Source organism: Tympanuchus pallidicinctus, unplaced genomic scaffold (genome assembly GCF_026119805.1).
Source record: "Tympanuchus pallidicinctus isolate F22 unplaced genomic scaffold, pur_lepc_1.0 scaffold1, whole genome shotgun sequence".
In the NCBI taxonomy this organism is placed as follows: Eukaryota; Metazoa; Chordata; class Aves; order Galliformes; family Phasianidae; genus Tympanuchus; species Tympanuchus pallidicinctus.
In genome coordinates this window covers 10,420,763-10,446,836 of record NW_026294618.1, presented here as the reverse complement: position 1 = coordinate 10,446,836, position 26,074 = coordinate 10,420,763, and the positions used below count along the sequence as shown (strand labels likewise).

Here is a 26,074-nt window from a genome sequence, read left to right as displayed (position 1 = left end):
CAGTTTTATGACACCAGACAGTTCCTAATCAGTTTACAGAATAGAAACATGTAAAGCTTCCACACCTTTCTGGAGGCGATGTAATACTGGGGTAAAGTGAGAATTGGCTGGAATGAGATACTGATTTCTCTAGCAACTCCAGGAAAAGCTACTTACCAGACAAAACTGGTCACAGATAAATGCCTGAACTTAATAGGATCCTACATAGCTTAGCATAGTATACTTTCTAAGCCAAATTGTTTCCAAAGTAGTTTGAATCAGCAGTACCAACTGCACCTAAGAGATCTTCTGTTTTGCATACATTTTGCAAGACTTGTCTCAAAATCCTAGATGCTACTGCAATAACAAAAACATAAGATAATATAAAGAGTAGCAGCAGGCTCAAGAGAGTAATCAAATCTTTTTGGTGCACGAAGACAAATTACATTAGACTCTGGAGGTGACAAATATTAATAAAGTTGGATGCTGGGGAAAAAAAAAAAAAAAAAGCTGATGTGTTGATACCACAGGACCTAACAATCCATCTTTTCAGAATGTTTTCAGGCATACTATATTTCATTAAGACTATCAAGTAATTACTCCTCTACTCTGGAACGAGGGCTTTAATCTATATGTGATTACAGGAATTTAATCATTTTCTGACAATGGCTCGTATTTCTGCAGTATTTTCAAAGATAAAACACCTGGTAGATGGTAGATGTAGATGTAGGCATTGCATTTTATACAATCATACTATACATACAGGTGGTGTATATAATTCTACATCTCTTATTTTTGTGCTCTCTGTACAACATACTCGGATTGTGCAGTCTGAAAAAAGAGCAGTTCTTTAGCACTGTTATTTCTAGATCAGTCATCTTCACCTCCCACCCAAGGCTTTCCCTTTAAGAGAAGCAGGTTGGTTTCAGCACTGAAACAAAACAGAAGTATTACTTCAGTATTGCTACAGTAGTACTACTGAGAACAGAAACTCGACTTTGGCTCAGTTCTTTATCTCCGTCCTTGTTTTTCGGCAGGTGAAGTACATCATGTTCTATTGGTATGAGACAACCTGCAGTTCATGGAAACATTTCATTTTGCTTTTATCTTGCATATCAGATGTGTTAGTGAACACATTTAGCTGCTTCAAGGGTTCTACATACAGCTATTTACAAATATTTATAACAAAAATATGAAATGCAAAGACCAGAGAAGAATCTTCTGTATGCATTTTGCAAGTCTCTCTTCAGTATTAGAGAACTTTGTACAACACTCAGATAATGTTTTGACAGCACACCCATCCAAACCTCTCCTTACAATGAGCAGAAAAAGGTTAGCCTGTCAGAGGATCTTAGAAACCTGTTTGGTTTCATAGCTTGTGTTGTGGTTTTCTCCTACCCAATCACTCAGCCCAGGCTTGTGCTGGCAAAGGTAAGGAGAAGCAAAGACTACTTGGTAAGTTCAAGCATGCCTGGAGGCTGAGTAAACAACCAAAGAAAGGATCTCAAAAATGAGGTTGCTACCTGGATTTATGTATTTAAAGGTATATAAAAAGGATCTATGGAATATACAATGTATTATTAATATTCTTTCACTTGAGCAATACTTAAAAAGGTAAAGCACTGTACGATGGTGCTCCAAAATAAGTGCTTCCTGTTTTATGATGTTGGCCCACAACACCAGAGGTGGATGTTGGTGGGACGGCAGAAGACCTTGCACCTTCCCACAGATGTTCTGTTACATGTTGTTACCCTGTGACAGATGGAAGCAGAGGGGCCATCTGACAGAATGGCATCTGTCATGGAAGTGTGGATGAAGCAGAAGTGTGTCGCTGAATTCCTCCTTGTGGAAAAAATCACACCTACTGACATTCATTGATGCTTGTTGAACATTTATGGAGACCAAACAACGGAAGAGGTTTTGTTCTCCATTATACAGAACAGTGAACCATTCCCTTCTTGTAGTAGGTATTTTGTCTTTTAAACTATTATACAAAAGGAAAAAGAAAAGGTCGCATGAATTATGTGAACTGAAATACATAGTACAAAAATTTTGGAAAGAAGCTGTGGAAGATGTATAAATAGCTTGGGAGCGTCTATAAAGGCTGCCTCTGCAATCTCCAGTCTTTAAGTAACAATAAACTGTGTGCATTAAATCTTTTTCAGCAGGAGAAATCTCAATACCAGATGTCGACCCTGTTAATATTACAAGGGAAAATGTTCTGTGATTCATAAAAATTTATGATTAAAAATGCTATGAGAAATCACCTGCCATTATGAACCACAATGAATATGTATGCAAAGTTATTACAAAAGACATTCTGTATATTTTATTCCCAGAAAAAGGGGAAAATGTTCCCTGTAGTTCAAAAAAATGTATAAAGTAAGCAAAGATGGCCCTCTTTACTGAGGATAAGGACAGACTCCAATGGAAAAGGGAATGTCAGCCGCAGCACGGCCATCATTGCTTTGCTGGACTCATCAGGACTGACAAGTGCTTCATGGGCTCTCAAAAGTGGGAGCACAGCACTGGGCCCAGGATTCAGTCCTTTCTGGTGAGAGGCAGAGGCTTTATGTGGCCCTGCCCAGGGCCAGGTCTCAGCACTGGGGTGGCCTGGCCATGGCCCCGCTGTGCTGAGCTGGCCGGGCTGCGCCACAGCCCACTGTCCCTGCATCACGAATTTTGCCATAGCCCCCAGCTGGTGACATGGCAACCCACATCACAAAGGAGACAACCCCGAATTCGGGGCAGAAGCTGGGTACCACTTTACCCATGAGGTGACTAAAAAGAGGAGCTTGACTGCTTGGCTCTCTGTACATCACAAACATGGCTGATTTCTGGGGAATGAGCTTCTTCTTCAGCCTGGAGGATGACGGTATCTTCTACCCCATCCTCCAGATAATACTGAACATGTCATTATTTGCATTCATGACAGCCTTGTGGAAGGTAGGAGTCAGGGCTGGTGCTGAGCCAGGCGCTGCAACACAGGGAGGGGGGTTGGCAGGTGCCAGGGCCATCCGCAGGGCTGGGCTGGGGGTCCTGTGTGGGAGGAGAGGCCATGTCCCAGCGGGGCCTGGCCAGGCTGTGCCCTGGGTTGCTGGGTGCTGCTGAGGATGCTCTCCTCACTCAGTGCTTTCTGTGCCCATATAGGGTGGGAGGACAAGGAGGTACAGCAGCAGAGGCAACACAGAGAATTACAGAGGTGAGCAGCTTGGGCAAAGACGGGTGCCCTGCAAAGACACCCCCTGGCCCCACATGTCCGTGTCTCCATCAGGAAGGGTCTCTCCATCTGTTCTCTCTCTGTCTCTTCTACCAACAGCTGCAGATCTCCACAAGCTTCAGTGCTCAAGGACACAGTAAGTAGTTGACTCACTAACAGGGGGCCTCCCTGTCCTCCAGGAGCAATGAGTCCCTCACTCCTGTTGAGGCAATGGGAGCTGGGTCTCTTCAGGGGCCTTTCTGTTCTCCTGGTGCAACAACTCCCTTGCTGCCGTTGCAGCAACAGAACCTGGCTGCTCTTTTATGGCCCTTCTGCCCCCTCACACAGAAAGCTCCTGCACTTACATCAGGCAGCTGTATTTCACAGCTGACCCTCAGCACTCCTTTGCATGGAGCAGACTTGTGTCATGCTGCTGTGGACCAGCCTGTTCATGTTTTCAGATGCTCTTGAGCCCCAAAAAGTCCAGGAGACCTTGGACGGAATCATCCCAAAAAGGAAATGCCAATATAAACCCATTAATTACATGAATTTTTTTTTTTTTTTTGAAAAAGTACAGATTCACATAACATCCATCTAGCTGTTTGGTTACACACAGGCATTTTATTTCTACCTCTATGTGGCAGAGACTCCCCAAAGTAAAGCAGGTAAATCTTCCACCTTTTACAGATGTGTACACAGACTACTGGTTGTATCTTCCATAATGAAAGAATGAATGCTAAGGTTTTTTTTAAGACTTTTATTAAAGAATATTCATTAAGCTGTATCAGTCAGATTTACCTAATCTCACTACTACAAGTGCAGTCAATCCAAAGAAGCATTGAATGAAGAAGCATTTCTCTTCAGTCTAATCTGATTGAAGTCTTGAAGACTTTGCATGGACACAACTCATGCAAAACCCTACTGAGATAAGTCAACTGTTTTTAATAAAACCCAAGGCATCTGCATATCTAGAAACAGCAAGTTCAGGATATGTGAAAACAGAAATAGAGCTTGCACAATGAAGTGTATGTATTCATTGAACAGCAGTTACATTAAACTCAAAAAGTAACTTCATAGCTAAACTGTATACAGCTCAACAGTTTTGTTCATGGAAGCATTCAGTGGAGAAGTCTTCGAATGGCACTCATGAGGCCTAATGATTACAGTATAAGATACCAATAAAACTGTGCTCCAGATTTCACTATGATGGCTCAAAAAGACAGATCTTAGTTTTAGGTTCTATTTTTAAAACCATTTCACAGGAAGAGCACTTCACCATCAACACCCTACACTGTCCAGCATGACTAAAAGTAGCAAAACATGACAAATAGGCAACATTTACCGCAAAACACAGTTTTGTTTAATTTTTATTTTAGACCATGACTTTCTGAACAGATTTATTCAGAAGTTACATTCTCTATTCCAGGTTCTTCTTGAATGCTTGTGCTTATTGAACAAAGATTATCATTATTTTAAAACAGAATTCCAGCATAAATCACTCTTCTATCAAACATTTTTAAGCACAGATCTGTGTTCTCACAGCATCTAAGGTGAGAATTACAGTTCCAAATATGTATTGCATAGTTATCTGCATTTTCCTTATCATATTATCCCTGGCACTTATTTCAGTAATCCAACCATCACTTCACTTATATCCCACAATTTTCTTGCAACCAGGTCATCCATGGCTTTGGGCAGAAGTTCCTCCTCTTTGCAGTCCCCAAAATATTTCCCAGACACACCTTCAACATCAGGAGAAGAGGCCAAATAAATAGAAGTCTGGGCTCCTTCCAGAGGTGTTTTGAAGAAAGCCCATGACACCAAATTGAATAGGGGCTTTGCCAGTAACGGAATATTCACATGTCTCCCTAAATTTGTTCTGACAATACCCGGATGAAGTGAATTGACAGTGACTCCTGTCCCTTCCAAACGACGGGCTAGCTCCCTTGCAAACAGTATGTTAGCCAGTTTACTCCGGCTGTAACAAAAGCTTTTATTGTAACTTATTTCACTGTTCAAGTCTTCAAAGTTGATTTCCCCGTACTTGTAAAGCTTTGAGGACACTACCACAATCCTGCTCGGAGCAGAATTTTTGAGGAGGCCCAGAAGAAGGTTGGTGAGCAAGAAGTGACCCAAGTGGTTTACACCAAATTGCATCTCAAAGCCATCCTCTGTCTTCATGTACGGGCACTGGAATATCCCTGCATTATTTATCAGAACATCCAGCCTTGGCTCTTCCTTTAAATAGGAAAGAAAAAATTAATTTAGTTTTATAATCATTTGTCACGCAAAACATACTATTATGCTTAATATTTCTCACTATATACTGTTAGAGGGAAATAACTTCCAGTTTTCCAAATGGTAACTTTCCAACAGTTTCTAAAGCATTACTGAAAAAAAATAAAATACCACTAAACTGAATATTTAACTCCAACAGGCTTGAGTACATCACAGTAGGTCTGTATTTACTTATAATGTATGCAGACAACACAATCGCCTCCAGGCTGATCATTTATGTTTGTGAAGCATTTGTTTTCCTCTAAAAAGTAACCTGTTTATTTCACTTGCAAAAGCACATACATTAATGACAATAGTTTCTGACAAACCCCAGTCATGGGCAAGGATTCTACCATAAAAACATCATGCAGACATGGCACAAAAGAATACTGCCGCTGAAAGGAACCGTCAAACCGTAGACCCACTGTCTCACTGTGGAGATGTCCTAAAAAGCTTTGCAAAACAGCATTTTCATGGCTTTAATCTCTGTCTTAAAGCTACTACATTTTATTGTGATGTTTAGTGCAACATATAGAGAAGAACTCATGACAAAAGTAGAGTTCATTATGTTATTAATCTCAGCAAGTTTCATACAACAAGTTGAATCTAATAGGCATACTCAAGAACATATTTCTACAGGATGGAGGCTTGACATTTTTATGATATGCTCAGCAGGTGCTATTTGATGGATCAGTGTTGTGGTTCAGGAAACTGATATAATTAATACAGAAAGTGGTACAGATAATTCAAACATAATTTACAATACATTCATGTATCAGCACCCACTCAAAAATTAAGAGCTTTCCCAAACAACAGCTTTAAAAAAATTAAAATAGATCAGATTAAGCAGCCTACCTGAATTCCAAATTCAGTGCTTTCACCCATGTCTGACAAGAATATGAAGGTATCACAGGAATTCATGCTTGCATGATTCAGAAACAAATGCATTTACTTAACAGAAAAAGTAGGATGTGTTTCCTTTACTGCCAATTCTTTAAAAACAATGTGGAGCCAGCTGACAGACAAAGATCACTTTGGGTCACGTTGATCATAAAAAAGAGAATCTGAAGATTAATTTGATACTATTTATTTTCATTTGACTGCCATCACCTGCAAAGATGCTCAGAGAGCAAAATCCAAATTTGCACATTGTCATTCAGTTCAGTGATGTCGGCACCTGATCACACACTTCAGAGGCACTTCAGCCTCTGATTTCTGCAGGACTGTTTCACACAATTCCTGAGGCATTATCAAAGAGCATCAAATCCAATTCTCTTCACCCAAAAGCACATAATGGTTCCTATCAGTAAGCAAGGACAGGGCTGAAATTCTGACCTAAAGTAGATCTTCTAACTAGCACTGCTTTACTTTAGAAAACATTGCTTTGTAAGCCTTTTGTAGCATCTGACCAGATAATCTATTTCACAAGAATTAACACTTCAAGAAGTTCTACTTGTGATATATTCAGAAACTGCTATTTTAATAACCTCAAGTAATGTGAACAATGCTAACGTAACTACTATGACCAAGCGCATAGCAAATTACAAAACACTGCTTTGTTGGGCAACACTATTCCCTGGAGCTTCTGAGGTTGCTTCCATTTTCTCCATTCTTCCTTGGAGCCCCCCAACATCCCTAAGTCCTCCATTTTTCTTTTTTTGCAATGAAATTAAGGAGTGAAAGACGTAATCACCTGTACTTTCAGAATGGAAAGCTCTCACAAACTAAGTTAGGCTGTGGGAATGTTTCCCCATCCTGAAAAATATTTAAGTCCTTTTCACCCTATCCTGACAATTTTTTTTAGACTTCTTCATCTCCAAAAACATACACACACACACAAAAAAGCTCAGTAACCATCCACCAGGCAACAACAAAAATAGAACAAATTGTGCAATAAAGAATCACAGGTTCAGAAAAGACAATTAGTACGAGTTTGAACATAACAGCTTCTTAAAATTACATTCCTTTTCATTCAGCTGCTTTTGGGATCAATTAGAAAATGAAGGTTAAAATGCCTATCAGTGCATGTATTTGTAGTGCTGCTTTCTCCTTCTCCAACCATTTATCATTTACAGTCACTTCTATTGACTTTGCTGATAAACAGACAGTAATAAATTTCCATTTCTGGATACTATGTAGAAAATACAAAACAGTTAGGCAGTGCATTTCTTTTCTAGTGTATTATATCATTTTGTATATGTGCATATTCTCCCAAAACAGTGAAGCAAGATTAGATTGACCTTATCATTGGATTCAAATGTATGAAGGAAAGACTGCAATGCTCCACTACAGAACTTGGCTTTTTCAGATAATTAAATTTAGAAAAGCTGTTTGAAAGTCAATGCAACATAGTCTCAATTTTTATTTATCAAAACGGCATCTAGACATCGGTCAAGTACTTAACAAGCAGTTCTCCAAGCTGCACAACTCACTAAGCCTGGTTTCCTATGCAGACCATCTCATGGTCTGCACTGTCAAATGCTGTCAGATCAGTGTCTCAGCCAAAGCTTCTCATGGAGTGGAATGCACCCAGTGGAGGCTCTCAGCCGAATATTCCCTTTGATAGGAAATGGTTTCAAACTAAGAAGGAGGAGATTCCGATTGGACATAAGGAAGTTTTTTACCATTAGGATGGTGAGGCATTGGCACAGGTTGTCCAGAGAAGTGGTGGATGCCCCATCTCTGGAAACACTGAAGGTCAGGCTGGACGGGGCTCTGAGCTCTGACGGAGCTGTAGATGTCCCTGCTCAATGCAGGGGAGTTGGACTAGATGGCTTTAAAGGTCCGTTCCAACTCAAATGACTCTGAGGTGGAAAACTGATTGGCCGTCTCCAGCCTCCTTAAGCTTGAGTTTTCAGGCCACGTGCAGAAATGTTACTATGAGGATTACTATGGGATTACGAAATGTTACTATTCAAGACTATCCATCTACTAAACTCGGGTACTGCCCGGACACAGTTCTGCATGGCTCACCCATGAGCCTTAAGCTGCGGGACAAGGCTGAGCTGTACGACCAACTGAAAACATCAAACACAACTTGTCTCAGAGCAAAAAACCAGAACGCTACTCCCAGCCACACCTCGCACCACCCCAGCCCGGGTGCCGGCGGGAGGAAGAGCCCGGCGCCAGTCGGGTGCAAGGCCCGGCACAGGCCGTACCTGGAGGACGCGGTGGCAGAAGGCGCGCACGGAGCGCAGCGAGGCCAGGTCCAGCTCGCGGACCACCAGCTCGCCGCCGCCTCCCTCGGCCTCCTCCCGCTCGCCCAGCTCGGCTCGGATCTCGCGGGCCGCCCGCTCGGCCCGGGCGCGGTCGCGGCACCCCATGATGACGCGGGCCTTCATCCGCAGCAGCTCGGTGGCCGCCGCCCGGCCCAGCCCGCTGTTGGCCCCGGTGATGATCACCGTCTTGCCCCGCATGAAGGCCCCGGCTCTGGCTCCGGGGCGGGCCGCGGCCCGCAACCAACGCCAGGCGGCGAAGAGCAGCCCACCGCCCAGCAGCGCCGCCGTCAGCGCCGCCGGGGCCATGGCAGCGGAACGAGCGGCGCTCCGCCCGGCGCGGGCGCACGGCCGAGCTCCGGGGCTCAGTGAGGCTGCGCCCGCCGCGCCGCTCCGCGCCGCATTGTGGGGAGTGTAGTACGGAGCGGCTCGCTCCGGCACGAAGCGGCTCGGAGCCGAATGGCGGAGTCCCGAGGCAGGAGGGCCGCGGAGTGCCGTCCTCGCTGCGCACAGGGCAGGGCCCAGATAGTGCTCTCCCACCTAAATGAAGTCGGAGCCCAAAACTGGTCACCGTAACTGCACGGTTCCTTGCCTTTCCCCTCTTGACCCTTGCCCTGAACAGCCCATCGCACAATTTGTGTAGCCCACAAATTTTCTCACCCCAAGTTTTTATTTCACAGAATCACAGAATGGCCAGGGTTGGAAGGGACATCAAGGGTCATGAATCTCCAACGCCCTGCCACAAGCAGGGACACCAGCCTCCCCATTTAATACCAGACCAGGCTGCCCAGGACCCATCCAATCTGGCCTTGAACACCTCCAGGGAACGAGGCATCCACAACCTCTTTGGGCAGCCTGTTCCAGCACCCCACTACTATCTCTGTAAAGAACTAACCCTAACCCTAACCCCCTGGCACCCAACCTAAATCTTCCCTCCCTCAACTTAAAACCATTTCTCCTAATAAAACTCCTTACCTGTTTAGATAAGAATCCCCCTTAGTTTGCATGGCATTCCAGGGAAAGAGGTAATTTCCTTGTCTAATACTAGCAAGTTTCACACCAATAACAATAGTAGAATCACAGTAACACTGAGATTGGAAAGACCAATAAGATCATCTAGAACATCCATCACTCCATGCCTGTGAGTGTAGACCATGCCACTCAGTGTGATATCCACCTTTATCTTGAACATCCCCGGGAGTGGTGGGTAACTTCCCTACCTCTCTGAGCTTCCTGTTTCAGTGCCTCACCACTCTTTTTGGGACAAATTTTTTCCTAATACCCAATTGGAACCTCCCCTGGTGCAACCTGAGGCCATTTGCCAAGCTGAACAGTGCAGTTGGTACAGCAGAAGGAAGGGATGACTTCCAGTAGGACTCTGATAAACTCAAAAGGTGGGCCCTTATGAACCCAATGAGGCTCAGCAAAGCAAAGTGCAAGGTTTGTACTTGGGTCAAGGCAATCCCAGATATGTATACAAACTGGGAAAAGAACTCCTTGAGAGAAGCCTGGCTGAGAATCACACAATCACAGAATCACATGGGTTGGAAGGAATCTCAGGAGATCATTGAGATCAACCCCCTTGCTAAACCAGGTAGCCTACAATAGATTGCAGAGGTAGGCATCCAGACAGGTCTTGAAGATCTCCATAGGAGACTCCATAACCTCTCTGGGCAACCTGTTCCAGTGCTCTGTTACCTTTACCGTAAAGAAGTTCTATCCCATGTTATTATGGAACTTCCTCTTACAAGTTTTAGGCCACTACTCCTTGTCCTTTTGCTTCAAATTACCAAGAAGAGCCTGGCCTCATCCATTTGTCTCCCACCTCTCTTTAGAGATTTATAAACATTTATCAGATCTTCTCTCAGTCTTCTTTTCCCCAGGCTGAATAGACCCAGGTCACTCAGCCTTTCCTCATAGGAGAAACGCATTCATCTTTGTGGCCTTCTGCTGGACTCCTTCTAGGAGATTCCTGTCTTTTTTGAACTGGGGACCCCAGAACTGGACACACAATGCTGAGTAGAAGGAGAGGATCACCTCTCTTGACCTGCTAGCCACACTCTTTTTAATGCGCCCCAGGACACCATTGGCCTTCTTGACAATACATGACAAGGACATAGAGGTCCTGGTTGATGAAAAACTTAACATGAGCCAGTAATGTGCACTTTCATCCCGGAAAACCAATGATATCCTGGGTTGCATCAGAAGAGGGGTGGCCAGAAGGGCAAGAGACATAATCCTCTCCCTTTACTCTGCCCTGGCAGTGCCCCAGCCGGAGTGCCATGTCCAAGTCCAGAGCTTCCAGCACAGGAAAGATGTGCAGATTTTGGACAGGGTCTGGAGGAGGGCCGTGAAAGTAATCCAGGGGCTGGAGCACCTCTCCTGAAAAGACGGGCTGAATGAACTGGGCTTGTTCAGCCTGCAAAAGAGAAAGCTGTGGGGAGAACTCATTGCTGCCTTCCAGTATTTATAGGGCATTTATAAACATGAGGGAAATCAAATTTTTACATGGGTAGATAGTGACAGGACAAGGGGCAATGGTTTTAAACTAAAGGAAGGGAGATTTAGATTAGACATCAGGAGGAAGTTTTTTACTGAGAGTGGTGAGGTGCTGGAACAGGTTTCCAAGAAAGGTTGTGGATGCCCTACCAGCATAGTATTATATAATAAATATAAATATAAATATAAATATAAATATAAATATAAATATAAATATAAACATAAATATAAATATAAATATAAATATATAGTATTATATATATATATATAAGAATATCTCAAGTTGAAAGGGTACCCAACTGACTCCACACAGGATTACCTGAAATTCAAACTCTGTATCTGAGAGCATTGTCCACATACTCCTGGAACAGCTTGGGGCTGTGACCAATGACCTAGGGAGCCTGTCCCATGCCCACCATCTTCTGGTGAAAAATCTTTTCCCAATCCCCATCCTGATTCTTCCCTCCATTCCCTCTGAAGAGCTGTAGGTTGCCATTAGGCCATCCCTCAGCTTCCTATCTGTCTTCAGTCAAGATCAAGTATGTTTGGGAAAATGAGGAAGAAATTCAAGAGAAAACCCACAAACCTTTCATCCAGTTTCTCAGAGTTGGCCTGGATGTGATACCAAATAAAATTTGCAATTTTAACCTCCAATTAACGGTCATGTGCTCATGCTACCCATATCTGGGTACATGTTCATATTGCTGCAGTCTGCTCTGAGGCTGACTTTAACTCACATCACAGCCAAAGAGATGTATCCGATTTTTCTGCATTTTTCTTGCTGTCTCTCCTCTGACCGCCTATCATATTTCTCAAACAGTTTAACAAGCTGTATGAGTACCACATCTAAACACATTTGATTCTCTGAGAGACCTCTTCTTTGTTTTCATCTCAGAAAACTCTAATCACTCTTTGCCTTTCACTCCACTGTCTGGCTCACGATTACAACAAAGAGTATTTTAGTCAGGTGACACCAACGTGTCTGCCTGTGACAGAGATAGCTTTTGGCGTTCTTAAACCAATGCAGGGACCATAACCAGCGTGAGGTGTTCTTTCATATGCTCTTCTGAGAGAATACTGTGCTTCCAGCGGGTGTTGGAACCTCACTTACTTATTGCCTAGTGACCTTGCTGACAAAAAAAGTATAAGAAAGGGACAGTGGTTTACAATAAGATGCAAAGTTATAGGAACCAGAATATTCTTTGTTAGAGGAATAGATTCATCCTGGCTCCTGATGCAGGGTAAAGAATCTGCTATTTATCATATGGCAGTGGGGATTCTGACAGTCAGCACTCAGGTAAGGACTGATGCCGCAAAGGATAGACCTCTACCACTGTATGTACAGACTGAAAAAGATATAAGAACTGGAAGCTTCTAATCATGCCCTGGCCAGCGTGCTTATAGAATCATAGAATTATAGAATCATAGAATCACCAGTGTTGGAAAAGACCTCAAGATCATCCAGTCCAACTGCACACAGCTTTCACATTTGTAATGCTAACAATGCATACATGTAGGATGACTGATTATGTTCTGCTTCAGCAAGGCAGGGTCAGTCTTCCTACAGTTTGCAGCCGTGCTTTTGTGGTAAAGGTACACGTGCATTTTATACTTCACAGCTAAGGAATATTTCTTGGATGCCTTGGAGAGCTGATTTGGAGCTCTCATATGAAAACATCTGTTAATAACTTTTTTTTTTATTATCTCCATTTGGTGAAGTAACTCTATCCCGTCCTGGCAATGACCAAGCCACAGTAATTCACTTCTTCCTCATTTTCTGGCTGAGCTATAGAAATGTGATATATTTTGGGCATAAAGCCTTTAACACTTAAGAAATTCCAAGTACACCAGAACTCTGCAGTCTATTCCATCAATACGGCAAGCTAGTGTGTGAACACAAAACCTTTCCAGTGCTTTCTGTTCAAGTTTTGTACAGAATCATGGCTTTCATCTTTTGTTTCCAGAGATCTTTGTGGCTTGGATGAGAGCATTTAAAAGATTAGCTACATTTTTGGGAGGCAAACCACAATTAATGCAATGAAGCTTTCTGCAATAGCAGGACAGTTCATCTGGACAGAAGAGACCGAACCTTCTCAGAGGCTAATGTGAGACCCTGGAGTGAATTCCCACAGGAACGACAGATTACCACAAGCATTCACTACTGTCTTATACTCCCCCTGCAAGGCACATTCTTTTGGTTTTGTCTCTTCTCATATAAATACACAGCAACAGTAAAAATAAAACAGGACACTTGTTCCACTGGGGAGGGAAGGAGAACAAACACCACCTGACAGATGTTAACTGTGTCATTTGGAAGGCATTCAAAAACATGGACGACACTGAGATACAAGAACTTAGCACAAAAGAGGTACATTAGACCTATGGTGTAATTTTGCATGAATTCATGTTGCAGCAGACACCTGTCCCATGGAAACTCGTCTGAGTTTGCCAGATTCAGTTCATGCAGATTACAGAATAGACGTGAATACTATTATGAATCCAATCAATAAATAAATAGCTCTTTAGTCTTTGCCTAACTCATTATATTCATAGCATATCTGACACATTAACATGAGATCTATTGGAGCATACATGTCTTTGAGACCTCTACCTTGTCATTCCCATGGGGCTGATAGCAGTTAATTGCGGTTCTGTTCTGCTTTTAGCTGGGATAGTTTTCTTCATAGTGCCTGATATGATGTTATGTTGTGGCTTTAGGAGAAAAACAATGCTGATAATACAGTGATGTTGCTGAGCAGTGCTGTGTGGACCCAAGGACATTTCAGTTTTTCAGTATTGTAATGTCCTGCCAGTAAAGGGGCTTCGGGGGGGAACAGAACCAGAACAGGTGACCCAAATTGGCCAAAGGGATATCCCATACTATATGACATCATGTAAACAAACAAACAAACACCCTGTAAAACTGTGAGGAGTTGGTTAGGGAGGGCTGCTGCTGCTCAGGGACTGACTGGGCATCAGTTGGCTGTGGTGAGCAATAGCTTTGTACATCTCTTGTTTTATATACATATTTATTATTATCATTACTGTTATTTCTATTTCTTTTCTGTCCTGCTAAGTAGTCTTTAGAATCTATACTCAGAGGTTCAACTCATAGAACTTATGAGTTCTACCTTTTTTTTTTTTCCCCTCCCCCCAGTTCTCTCTGTCACCCCACTGAAGCAGTAGGGAGAATAGGCAGGGGGTGGAGTGGTGTCTAGCTGCTTGCTGGGTTAAACCACAACGGGTTCTAAATACCTCAGCTAGGGAAGAGATAAAGAATTGCTGATACATAAATTCATTTTGCATAGGAAATTATACTAAAGCCTGTACACAGAAAAATGACAATGTTCTGTAAAGCCAGCTTTATTACAGTAGGAAAACAATATAGAAAAATAAAGGGTTCTTGTAAACACAGTATCAAATATACTATTTCATATACTAATATTTCACTTGAAAGACAATCGCCCATAGAAGCTGAAACCTGCAGGTAACAAAGCTACGGAATGCACATTTAACAAGGTAATGACATGCAGGTAAACTGTACTTGTGGTAATTTCAGAAATGAACAGTAAGGATTATATCTGCAGATGTTTCTTCTTATAAATAACCCAATAACAGGTTTTTTTAGAGAAAATATTACTGTTCTGTCTCTTAAAATATATCTCAAACTATAAAAACAGTACAAATCTTTTTCTAATATTGAAAACACAGTGTTGTATCCAGAAGGGTAAACAAAAATAAACCCTAAACTGCTTAAGAATGCTATTAAAACAACTATGAAAAACTGGCCTATATTAAAAATATTTCATTTAAAGGTTTTTCTAGCCAGAACTTAAATCTTTAAAGAAAGTGCTTGTAGTACACAAATGTAGAGGTTTTCAGACCTACTGATATATTAGAGGCTGGCTGAGTCAAGAACTTTATCCATAATGGTACCACTCAGTCATGCAGATTTTTGGTATTTCTGAGCAACACCATAGGGAACATGTGCAGCTATGGTGCCTAATTTCTGTGCTCCTTCGATGTGAAACATCTGGTCATCAAAGAAGATGTGTGGACGTATTTTCACTAGGATTGGTCCTTTAGGAGCTCCTGCTAGGAAGAGCGCCTCATCAATCTCCAGACCCCAGCTACGCAGAGTCTTCAGTACTCGGGCTCCAGAACTTGCTGCACTTCTGGCTGTCACCAGGAAGGTCCTTATAGGACAATTTAATCGCTCATTTTTTGCATAGAACTTCTTCTGGAGTTTACCTAGATCTTCCAGAAAACCTTTCAAAGGACCCTGAGAATGAAATATTAAATGCACAATAAATATTTCCTCATCGTTCCTAAAATAATTCCCGTGCTTTCCTCCAGATTATCACTTACATACAGAATTCGTTCCTTAATGCTATGATGCTTGGAGCAATCTCTATGTGTAATATCTCTAAGTGGGTCTGCAAGGGCTTACAGGACATCTTACAACATGAAGCAACTATACTACTTAATACTGTGTACTTTAAAAACACCAAACTTATTTTACAATGATCCTCAAGGTGCGATCACTTGCCTGTACAAAGCCCAACAGCAGATTTAGTTACACAGATGTCCCCAAAGTCATTTCAGATGAATGACAACACTGTAATTACATCCTGATTAAAAGAAGTAAATTATATTTTGAGTCAATTTCCAATATGCTGTTTTCTGCAGAACTGCCATAGATCAAGCTTTTAGTCTTGATTTATACCATTGTTAACAACAGTAGAGATAGTATTTTATTGTAAGCTGATTTAAAAATATTTGTGGTCTTTAGATAAATTCCATGGTTCTACCAAGTACAAACCTGTGCAAGAGGCTTATTTTCATTCAGCTGTTCATGTTCAAAAAATTTATCTAATCCTTGCTCTTTGACAATCTGTTCTGATTCATCAGAAAACAGAACTGCATCCCCATCAAATGCCACTCTCAGCTGTGTATCTGAGTAAGCAACATCCTTGTTGGCAGTGAACATGGTAGCTGATGCAATGCCTGAAAGCAGATCAGAGAACTTCAGTTGCCATGTCCTGCAAAGTCATTCATAGAATTATCAGCAGTTCAGTTCCAATGGTTTATTTGTGGTGATCTTTATATATAGTGAGCAGAAACCATTCCTGAAATTAGTTTGCAATGGCTAATCTGTAACACATACATATGAAGGCTGTCTCATTGAAATAACTGATTTGATAGGCTCACTTTCAGTTCCATATAACATGCAAACCTGGTCGCTAAGGTGCTCTCCAAATGAGACAAAGCATGAAATTTCAATGAGACTGTTAAGTCAAAATATTTACTTTCCTTAATATTTTTTGCTTCTACAACACAGAAGTTAGCTTTTGTACTCCTATCAAACAAATGACTCAATTCAAACACACTGAATGGGAACAAGCAGGGATGCATGGGAATTCAATTCCTGGAAGATGGCAGCAGAAGACGCAAAAAGGTGAGACAGAAGTAGAGGCAGATTAAGTTAGCATTATCAGCAGATCAAAGGGTCTGAGGGGAAAAATGCAGAGAAATATTGTTTACTAACTAAATGATAAGATTTTGGCATGCATAACAATGACTTCCATCGTTTGATGAAGCAGCACTACTTTCTGTGAAAGACAAACAGTTCCTAGGTTGGCTTTTAGCAACAAACAGAGACAATTCCAACCTGCTTCTATAGCTTCTTGCACTTTCTCAGAGTCTGCTGACAGGTACAAGTTGGTAAGATACGCAGTCAGGTAGCCAACAGGACTTTTTCCTCCTGTCATGCAGAAGCGTTCAATTGTTAAACCTGAAATAAGAACAGCACAAGGTATGACTCTACTTGACACTACAAACCTGGAAAGGGAAGCTGTGAAAAATTACTCTAGCCTACAAGTGACACTAAGCTTCCAAAAGGCAAACCTGTTCACTACTGTATCAACGAATTTCACAACTTAAACTGACTGTGATGTTTCATCAGTCCTTCCATCTGGAGAACTTAACATGAAATCCCTTTAAGAAGCAGAATAAGTGCTGTGAAAGGACATGTATATGGAGTGTGAATACCAAAGAAAGAAATGAACTTACTCTCAGAAATTAGGATTCACACCTGATTAAGTCCGAGCTTTGGACCATATTCTGTTTAACACTATTTCACTTTGACCCACAAAAATAATTATCACTCCCAAAGGAACAGGTGTCAGTACCAAAGGAACTATTTTCAAAAAGATCAAAGCAGAAAAAATTAAATTCTTTTATTACATAAGCACAGGCAGTTCTATAGAGTAGTATTTATTATACTTACCGTAGTGATTAATGCTGTTTATGAGCCTCACTCCCACTTGGGCATGGTTGTTAGTCATCAGAACAATGTCAAATCGTTCTTCATCATCAGGGTACAGTTCAAGAAGCCTGGCATTGACATGCTCCAGTGCCTGCGGGGAACGAATGTGGAAGTCAACAGACACGTGGTATATGCCTTCCTTCCTCATCACTGGGGCTTTAGTGATAGGACTGTCTTAAAGGAGAAATACTTGAAGTTTAACTTTCTCAACTTGTTTTATTCCATTCTCCTCTGTTGCTTCCAGGAACTGGTTGCCTGAACTCATTTTAAGACAAGAAAGTTTCTTTTGCTCAAAGTTACAGAATTTAGCTAGAATGGAAATCCCTTTTCTTGAGATGCTGTGATCATCCAAAGTATATCAATGCATATATTGATTCTATGTTTTATTTTTATATTTTTGGCTTCCATGCTGAACTTCAATTTATTCTAAGCTCCCTTTGAATGTTTTACTCTGTTTTGGGTACCAAATATTCTTTTTCAGGAACAGAAAAGTCTCTTCTTCAGAAACATTCAAGTTTCCTGCTCATATTGCTTACTATTTAATGAAACATTGCTGGAGAACAGTAGTATCTTGTCCACTTAATGATTGTTCTTGGGAAATGAAAAAGGGGATTTCTGTAGGTAACTGCTTCTTATGAACAAATGTGAATTTGGGCAATATATTTACACAAAGATTTCACTAACACAGCTCAGGTGGTAAGGTGTCAAAGACCGTTCATAATTGATGAGCACCAAATCGTATCCTATCAAGCATGATTTGCTTGAAGACATCTTACTGATTTCAATTTGAGATCACTTTTAATGGGCTAACACTCCAATACGCTGTATTCCCAGTCTGGCATTCTTCTATTTCCTTCAATCCACTTGTCTGTCTCTGCATCCATCTTCTCTTGATATATATTTAGAATCTCATTCGTTTGGAGTAATACTTGCACTTTGCTCTAGATTTATACACAGATCTGTGTTTGAGAGCTTGGCCCTTGAATGAAATTCTTTGGGTTTACAGCAATAAAGACAACAATGAATCATCAAATGGATGCAAGATGGGTTGTTTCTCATTAAGGTGCTTTAAAAAGCCAGACCAAGTGTTAATAATTAAAATATAGATTTTATAACTAAATTCTGGAATTCTGGGAATCTCACTTTAAAAAGCATATCTACCTCATGTGGGACTATGTTTAGGAGAACTCTTAAGTCAGAACCTGGTATAAGGTCTAGGAAAAAAAGACAATTTCTGATCACAAGCCCATGGTACCTTTTTTTCCCCCTTTTTAAATTCTCTGCTACTATTCTAGTATAGCAAAAATTTCTTTAAGTATTAGAAACTAAGCAGAAGCGGAGGCAGGGAATGCCATTTTCTGTCCAAATGCCTCTACATTCCCTGCCCAAGTTGATCCCATGATATAGGAACATGGGTTCTTAAGTACTTCACGCATGAAATACAACACCATTAAGTTAGTATTGTAAAGATTTCAGTAAAGGAATACAAACAAAAATAAACTATTTGCACTTTCTTTATCTCAGATAGAAAGCTGCCATTCAACAAACCTACATTTCTGCAGCCTAACAATTCCTGTCACTAAGCAATTTATGATTATGTAAAGAATTCAGATGTAAACAGAATAATGAAAGGGAACAGAGATCAAGATGCATTTAGCTTGGCCTAGCTAACAGTTCTGATTTTCAAAGTGTGAGTCAAATCTAGCTTGTATTCAAAAAGAATTGGACACTGAGCCTTAAAAAATCCCTTGAAAACTGTCTGTGCTGGCAGGGCTGCTCTTTGGTATCTGCTATAGGTAGGAAAAGAAGCAGTAAATTCCCAAGCCAATGTAAACTCCCTAGTGCACACAGCGAATTATTTCATATCTATGCTTTTGTTAAAAACACCTTTACTAAGTTTGTGCTTTTAGTGCTATTGACAGTTACTTGGTATACTTTAATAGCACGGGTATTGACCTCAATAATTTTTTCCATTATGTATTTTCAAAACCTGATCAAATAGACTGAAAATGTTTACGTTCCTGAGACTAGAACACACCAATAAAGATCTACCTTTAAGTGAAGTTTTTTGTTCCTAAAATTGCTGTGGCAGAGCTTATCAGCCAATTTTCCATGGATACAAAATGAACTCTGTGGACAGCAGTTTCTTCAGGTTAGTCCCGCTAAAAATCTATGTTACTCAAAATCATACATATTATTTCAACCTGGGATTTTTTAACTTGCTTTCCATGCTGGAGGCTGTTTGCCTTGGCCATTTCTCTTATCCTGTTCAATGAAGGCAAAATATTCCATTACACCTCTGCTCAAACCTTGACTCCCAACTAGGGGTCTACTGTATTTTCTGATCCTCAAGACTTATTTCCAGGATGAGAAAGAATCTTAGAATCACAGAATGGCTAAGGTTGGAAGGGACTTCAAAACCCATTTAGTTCCAACCCCTGCCATGGGTTGGTTGCCAGCCAGCAGATAAAGCTGCCCAGGGCCACATCCAACCTCCAGGGATGAACGCCTCCAGGGATGACGCATCCAAAGCTTCTACGGGCAGCCTGTGCCAGAGCTCTGAATAAAGAATTTCTTCTTGACTTCTAATCTAAATTTCCCCTCTTTGAGTTTAAAACAATCACATTTTGCCCTATGTGAGCACTCCCTGACAGAGTTTCTCCCCATTTTTTCTGTAGGCTCATCTACAGAAAAACAGGGTACTGGAAGGCCACTACAAAGTCTCCCTGGTGCCTTCTCTTTTCCAGACTGAACAAGCCCTGCTCCCTCAGCCTGTCACCTCAGGAGAAGTGCTCTAGCCCTCTGAGCACCCTTATGGCCCTCTTCTGCATTCATATTCCAACAGGTCCATGTCCTTGTACTGGGGGCCTCATGGATGATCAAAGTGCAGCAGGTGGAGTTTCACAAGAGGAAAGCAAGGAAAAATTAAAGCTGATAAAAATAGTTCACTTCTGTATACAGTAATTTGATTCACGCTAAGTCAACAATGTCTTTAATTACAACAGTCCTAATAGAAGTGGGACTAAAAAGTGAAACTAGGATTAGGAACTGAGGGTTGTGTGTGGTTTGTTTTGTTTTGTTTCATTTTAGGGGAGGAGGCTGCAACAAACTTACAACAGTTTGGGACATATCTTAACTGTGAATCACCTCACAAGGAAGAGTTCTGTGCCCGCACCCAGCAATGCTGGAGGCACAGGGCCAGGGTTATCTCTGTGTAAGGAGGGCTCCCAGATCCTCTTCCCGAAATCCGCCCTCGCAGCATCCCCAGCGCCCCGCAGCCGCGCACCTTGACGAAGTGAAACGCCGGTCCGGGCTTCAGGGTGACGTTCTCGTTCTCCTGCTGGTACTCCACGTACTTCTCCACCCCCTGCTCCTCGTAGATCCGCCGCTCTTCCACCAGATCGAAGAGAGCTCGAGACGAGACGGCCACCGTGATGGCATGCTGAGGCTTGGGCTGCAGGGCGAGAGGAGGGTAGCGACGGCACCCCCGGCACCTCGGATATCCCCAGCCCCATCCCGCCCCCGCTCACCGGCCGCGGTCTCTTGGTGACCAGGTTATCGTAGAAGGCCTTGGCCGCCGCCCAGTCCCGTTCGGCTTCCTGCAACCCGCTTTCCTCGGCGCTGCCGGGCTGCGGCGCGTCCGGCCCGGAGCCGCTCATGGTGCCGAGGGACGGGGCGCGCTGGGCGGGCGCGGCCGGAGCTCAGCACCGGGAAGCGGCGGGGCCGCCCCGCCCCGTTCGGGCAGGGGAAGGCGGCAGGGCGGCGGCTTTCCCTTTCGCTCCAGCCCAGCAGCACCCGCCCCTGGGGCAGCGGGGACAGAGCGCGTCCACGCCCTGCTCGATGTTAGGCAGCACCCGCAGGCACTGATCTTATCTACGGATGACGTTTTATCTGCGGCACTTAGAGATTTATTATTGCTTTAACATTGGTTGGAAGAAGTTCGTGGCGAGAAAAAATTCAAAATACAGTAATAAGGATCTGATTGGCCTTGGAGCAGCCTGGGGTCCACTGTTCCACGCAGCTGTTAGGAATGGTCATTTAAACACAGCGTTTGTCATTCTGGCAGGTGGATTGGTCCTAAAACACAGGATCCCGCACAGGGACACTTACATAACATGGCCTACTTATCTCATGCATACCGCTCGGAAATGCTTCCAGCCTATCTGAACCGTAGCAGCGCTCCCTGTGCTGATGGGCCGGAGGTGGCAGTGGGGAAGGAAGCAGTTCTGCTGTCTGGGCTCAGTGCATCCGCAGCCGCTGTTGGCAAGTGGTGACTCCACAGTGTCAGCACACAGCTCAGTTCAGAGGAGTTGGAACATTTTGAAGGCAGACCCTAAACGTTGCCTCAGACCCTTGCTGTTGCATAATCTTCAGCAAATCATTTGTCCATCCCCAAAAGGAGTAATTGCGTTTGCTGCTTTTGCTTTTTTTCTTTCTTTTTTTTTTCTTTTTCTTTTTTTTTTTTTTTAAACAGGGTTTCCTGATGCAAGAAGGCTTATGTGATTATACCATCTGTCCATCGTTCCCTAGTGATGCCCAGTTCCAGATGAATTTGGCAGAAGGATAAAGATCTCAAAGAGATTTAAATTCTCAAAATATTTAATGCCCATCACCAGCAGCCTGCAGGAAAAGCTTGTACTGCAAATGCAGTATATTAATCTACTTGTTCTTGTGCTACATAATAGTGAATGAATGCTGCCTGGCTGCCTGCTTTCTCCATTGCCCATGGTCCCACCGAGCACAGGGGATCTGGAAGCAGTAGGATCTTTGAGGAAGGTAGGCAATGGGCAGGGCTGACCCAAATGGGGAAGAAGGGCTGCCAGAAAACCATAACAGAGGTGCACAGGTAGTACGTGAGAGTAGTTATTAGGAGGTCAGATAGAAAGAGAGGAGTTGGGGTTATTGTAAGCAGTTGTTGTCAAATTGCAGCATTCTATCAGAAGAGGGGTGGCCAGCAGGGACAGGAAGGTGATTGTCCCTCTGCTCTGCTCTTGTGAAGCCCGATTTGGAATAGTGTGTCCAGGTTCGGAGCCCCCAGTACAAGAAAGACAGGGAGCTGTTGGAGAGGGTCCAGAGAAGAGCCATGAAGATGATCAGGGGACTGGAGCACCTCCCCTACGAAGACAGGCTGAAGGAGCTGGGCTTGTTCAGCCTGGAGAAAAGAAGGCTGCGGGCTGACCTCATTTCAGCCTTTCAGTACCTACAAATAGGAGGGGAATCAACTCTTTGAAAGGGTTGATAATGGTAGGACAAGGGAAAATGGTGTTAAGTTGAGGGAGGGAAGATTTAGGTTGGATACTGGGGGAAGTTCTTTACTATGAGAGTGGTGAGGTGCTGGAACAGGCTGCCCAGAGAGGTTGTGGATGCCCCGTTCCCTGGAGGTGTTCAAGGCCAGGTTGGATGGGGCCATGGGCAGCCTGGTCTGGTACTACATGGGGAAGTTGGTGGCCCTGCGTGTGGCAGGGGGGTTGGAGATTCATGATCCTTGAGGTCCGTTCCAACCCTGGCCATTCTGTGATTCTGTGATTCTGTGCAACATCAAAGGCTTAACAGACATCTGAACAAATCTGGATTTAGTGGCTCTGCTACTAATAGGTGTAGTTTGCTGACCATACAAAGCTGGGAGGAGCAGCTGACACATCAGAAGGCTGTGTAGCCATTTACTGAAACCTGGACAAGCTGCAGAGTTGGGCAGAGAAGAACCTGATGAACTTCAACAGGATCAAGTGTAGGGCCCTGCACCTGGGAAGGAATAACCATATGTATCAGCACCGGTTAGGGGATGACTGGCTGGAGAGGAGCTCTACAGAGAAAGACCTAGGTATCCTGGTGGGCAGCAGGTTGGCCATGAGACAGCAATGTGCCCTTGAGGCCAAGAAGGCCAGTGGCATCTGCATCATGAACAATGTGGCCAGTAGGTTGAGGGAGGTGATCCTCCTACTCTCCTCTGCCTTCATCTTAGACGAGGGCCACATCTGGAGTACTGTATTCAGTTCTGGGTTCTTCACTTCAGAAAAGACAGGGATCTCCTAGAAAGGGTCCAGCAGGGGACCACAGAGATTATTGAGGACCTGTAGCACAAGGAAAAGTTGAGAGACCTGGGACTGTTCAATCTGGAGAAGAGAAAGCTGAGAGGTGATCTCATAACTGTTTATAAATACCTGAAGTGCAGGCATCAAAAGGATGGGGACAGACTCTTTTCATTGCCATGAAGTGACAGAACAAGAGACAATGAGCAGAAACTGGAACACAGGAAGTTTCATACAAATACAAGGAATAAATATTTTACAGGGAGGTGACAGAGCATTGGAATAAGCTGCCCAGAAAGGTTGTGGAGTCTCTTTCTCTGGAGATATTCAAGACCTGTCTGGATACTTTCTGTGCAACCCATTGTAGGGAACCTGCTTTAGCATCTGGGTTGTACTAGATTATCTGCAGAGGTTCCTTCCAACCCCTATGATTCTGTGATTCTTTTCCCTGAGTTTTGATCCTGAACGTTTCCCTGCACTGTCTGTACTCAGAGCTGCTGCATGACACACTACTGAGAGCCCCGTCTCCTTCCTGTAGTAAGATCAGGCAAATCCCTGCATGTCTGTCAGCATCCAGCATGGGGGAAAAGCTGAAAAAGGGAGTTCAGCCATAGAACAGCTGCATCTCATCCCAGTCGTTCCCACTGTCCTGCTCAAAGGCATCAGCACCAGCCTGAGGTGCTCTCTAATAAGATGCTACTCATGCATCTAGTCCTGGTTAAGTGCTGCAGTTGGTGAATTGCATTTTATTGAATGGTATTATTTGTGTTCCTCCAACCCAACGAAAAGAGTTATTGCTGAAGGACTGAAGACTCCTTTTAACCTTTGAAAGGCATCTGAAAATGTAAAAGATGATAACTTGATTCTGGTCCCAAGCACTGCTGTTGAAGTGCTGCTGCTGAAAGCAATGCTATACTAACGTAAATATTTAACTCTCAGAACCCACATGGTATCTCTACATAGCACTCATCTGTGTGAACATATGCACTGAGCTGAGCTGTCTCTGTTCTGCACTCCATTGCTCGCTGCTGACATACCCTCCATTTCCTCCTTCGCTGGAGATTGTGAACTTCAGGCCTGACATGAAAGCCTTCCAGCTTCAGCACCTTATAAATGAAATCTTGACTTTCCAAACACGGCATGTAGCTGCCTTATCTACATCTAAAAAATGTGGTAATGCCCATGGAGTTCCAATAAATAGCTGTGTCTTGCTTTTACTGAATCTCCTGGGGAGTCTGAGAATAGGAATGGGTCCAAAATGGAGTGATTTTGTGGTTTCTGAGCTAAACTCAAAAGGAAAGGAATTTTCTGCTATCACCCATTAATTTGTAAAGTTCTAAGGCATTTGTATTGAAACTAAAAAGATGTGTGTAACTCTTTGTGTGCTTTTTTTTTTTACATGCCTTGGGCTGTTGGAACCAGCAGAATGGGAAAAAAGTTCCCTTGCTTGAGCGCCATGTATTTTTCCAATATTAAAAGCAACCATTAAGTAACATTTATATGTTTCTTTTCAGGAAGGAGCTCAAAGTGTGTTATTAATGGGAAAAAAAAAGCAAACCCACACTTCTATCTGGAAGGATGTGAAATATTTCCAAACATTTAGCATACTGAGACCAGAAGTAAGGAAAAGATCACAATGGAAAGACCTTTTCTGCCTTTAAATTTGTCAGTCCTACTTCGTACTGTGCATGATTATGTCGCAGACATTCAGTCTCTGGGGCCTCATTCAGTCATACCTGGGCCACTTCAGGCTGTGCCTCCTGTGATCCTTGTATGACTAATTGTGTACTAAGGCATTCATTTGCAACAGAAACATAAGCTGGATAGTGATTGACAGCTCATGTTCTGCTAAGGCTATCTATTCTATCTCCACTACCCTTTGCATGACTCATTCCAGTGTTCATGGGGCGGATTATGTGACACCCAAACCCAGCAGTACAGAGGTTGGCAACAGTCACGGAAGGAGACGAGCACACTGCACACTTTGCTCATAAGAGGAAGGCAGAAAGATATTTATTGATATAAAGTAGATATAATGTGGTAATTTGAACAATGGTGACAGCGACTTAACAAGATTTGAAACAGCCAGATATCCGTGGCCATTTGCTACACAGAGGGTAGGGGAGGATAATTAATCTAAGTGAAGCTGGTATGGCTTAAAAACAATAAATCACTTACTGAGGATCTGTCAGCAAGACGTCATCACATCCTAGGTGAATCTCTGTGCAGCCATTGAGTAAACGTGAGTGGTATCCCTACTCAAGGGGAGATTCTGACGTGCAGCCAGCTGCTTGCAAGGAGAACTCTCAAAGGAGTTCTCAGACTGCTTGCTATTTATGGGGTAAGATGATTTGTTGGTTCTGTCTGTCATCACGTGTCTGAGCGCTGATGGTGAAACCCTGATTGTTATTAGTCCCAAGGACAAGGTCTTATGGTACACACCTCATGGTGTGCACTATGCCTTGGACATAAGCACAGGGCTGGGTGTGGGGGCAAGGAGTGCCCCCACACCCAACCTGTCACAACCACCCAACCTGGTTAGGTGACA

The 26,074-nt window shown here is 43.0% G+C and overlaps 2 protein-coding genes across 2 annotated transcripts; both read right to left on the bottom strand.

The window, feature by feature from the left end:
* Positions 1–4,515: 4,515 nt before the first annotated feature.
* RDH14 (retinol dehydrogenase 14) lies at positions 4,516–11,518 on the bottom strand. Its single transcript, XM_052700328.1, has 4 exons — positions 11,489–11,518; positions 10,922–11,089; positions 8,614–9,210; positions 4,516–5,416 (listed from the first exon to the last, which is right to left on the bottom strand). Exons 1-4 carry the CDS (start codon positions 11,516–11,518, stop codon positions 4,799–4,801), a joined length of 1,413 nt encoding a protein of 470 aa, XP_052556288.1. The 3' UTR covers positions 4,516–4,798.
* A 2,998-nt stretch (positions 11,519–14,516) lies between these two features.
* On the bottom strand, positions 14,517–21,208 carry NT5C1B (5'-nucleotidase, cytosolic IB). Its single transcript, XM_052688823.1, has 6 exons — positions 21,028–21,208; positions 20,784–20,951; positions 17,459–17,588; positions 16,841–16,963; positions 15,992–16,176; positions 14,517–15,451 (listed from the first exon to the last, which is right to left on the bottom strand). Exons 1-6 carry the CDS (start codon positions 21,154–21,156, stop codon positions 15,113–15,115), a joined length of 1,074 nt encoding a protein of 357 aa, XP_052544783.1. The 5' UTR covers positions 21,157–21,208; the 3' UTR covers positions 14,517–15,112.
* Between the last annotated feature and the right edge of the window lie 4,866 nt (positions 21,209–26,074).

Bases quoted from the DNA above. Each gene is read 5' to 3' on its own strand.
- RDH14 (XM_052700328.1), bottom strand. From the start codon at position 11,518: ATGCTCTCAGATACAGAGTTTGAATTTCAG. The intron at 11,090-11,488 runs GTAATCCTGTGT...TCTCTTTTGCAG, and splicing joins ATACAGAGTTTGAATTTCAG to GCTGAACAAGCCCAGTTCAT. The intron at 5,417-8,613 runs GTACGGCCTGTG...TCCTATTTAAAG, and splicing joins TCTGCCACCGCGTCCTCCAG to GAAGAGCCAAGGCTGGATGT.
- NT5C1B (XM_052688823.1), bottom strand. From the start codon at position 21,156: ATGAGCGGCTCCGGGCCGGACGCGCCGCAGCCCGGCAGCGCCGAGGAA. The intron at 17,589-20,783 runs GTGCGCGGCTGC...CGTTCCCCGCAG, and splicing joins CGGCGTTTCACTTCGTCAAG to GCACTGGAGCATGTCAATGC. The intron at 16,177-16,840 runs GTTGGAATTGTC...ATCTGCTTTCAG, and splicing joins GCAAGAAGCTATAGAAGCAG to GCATTGCATCAGCTACCATG.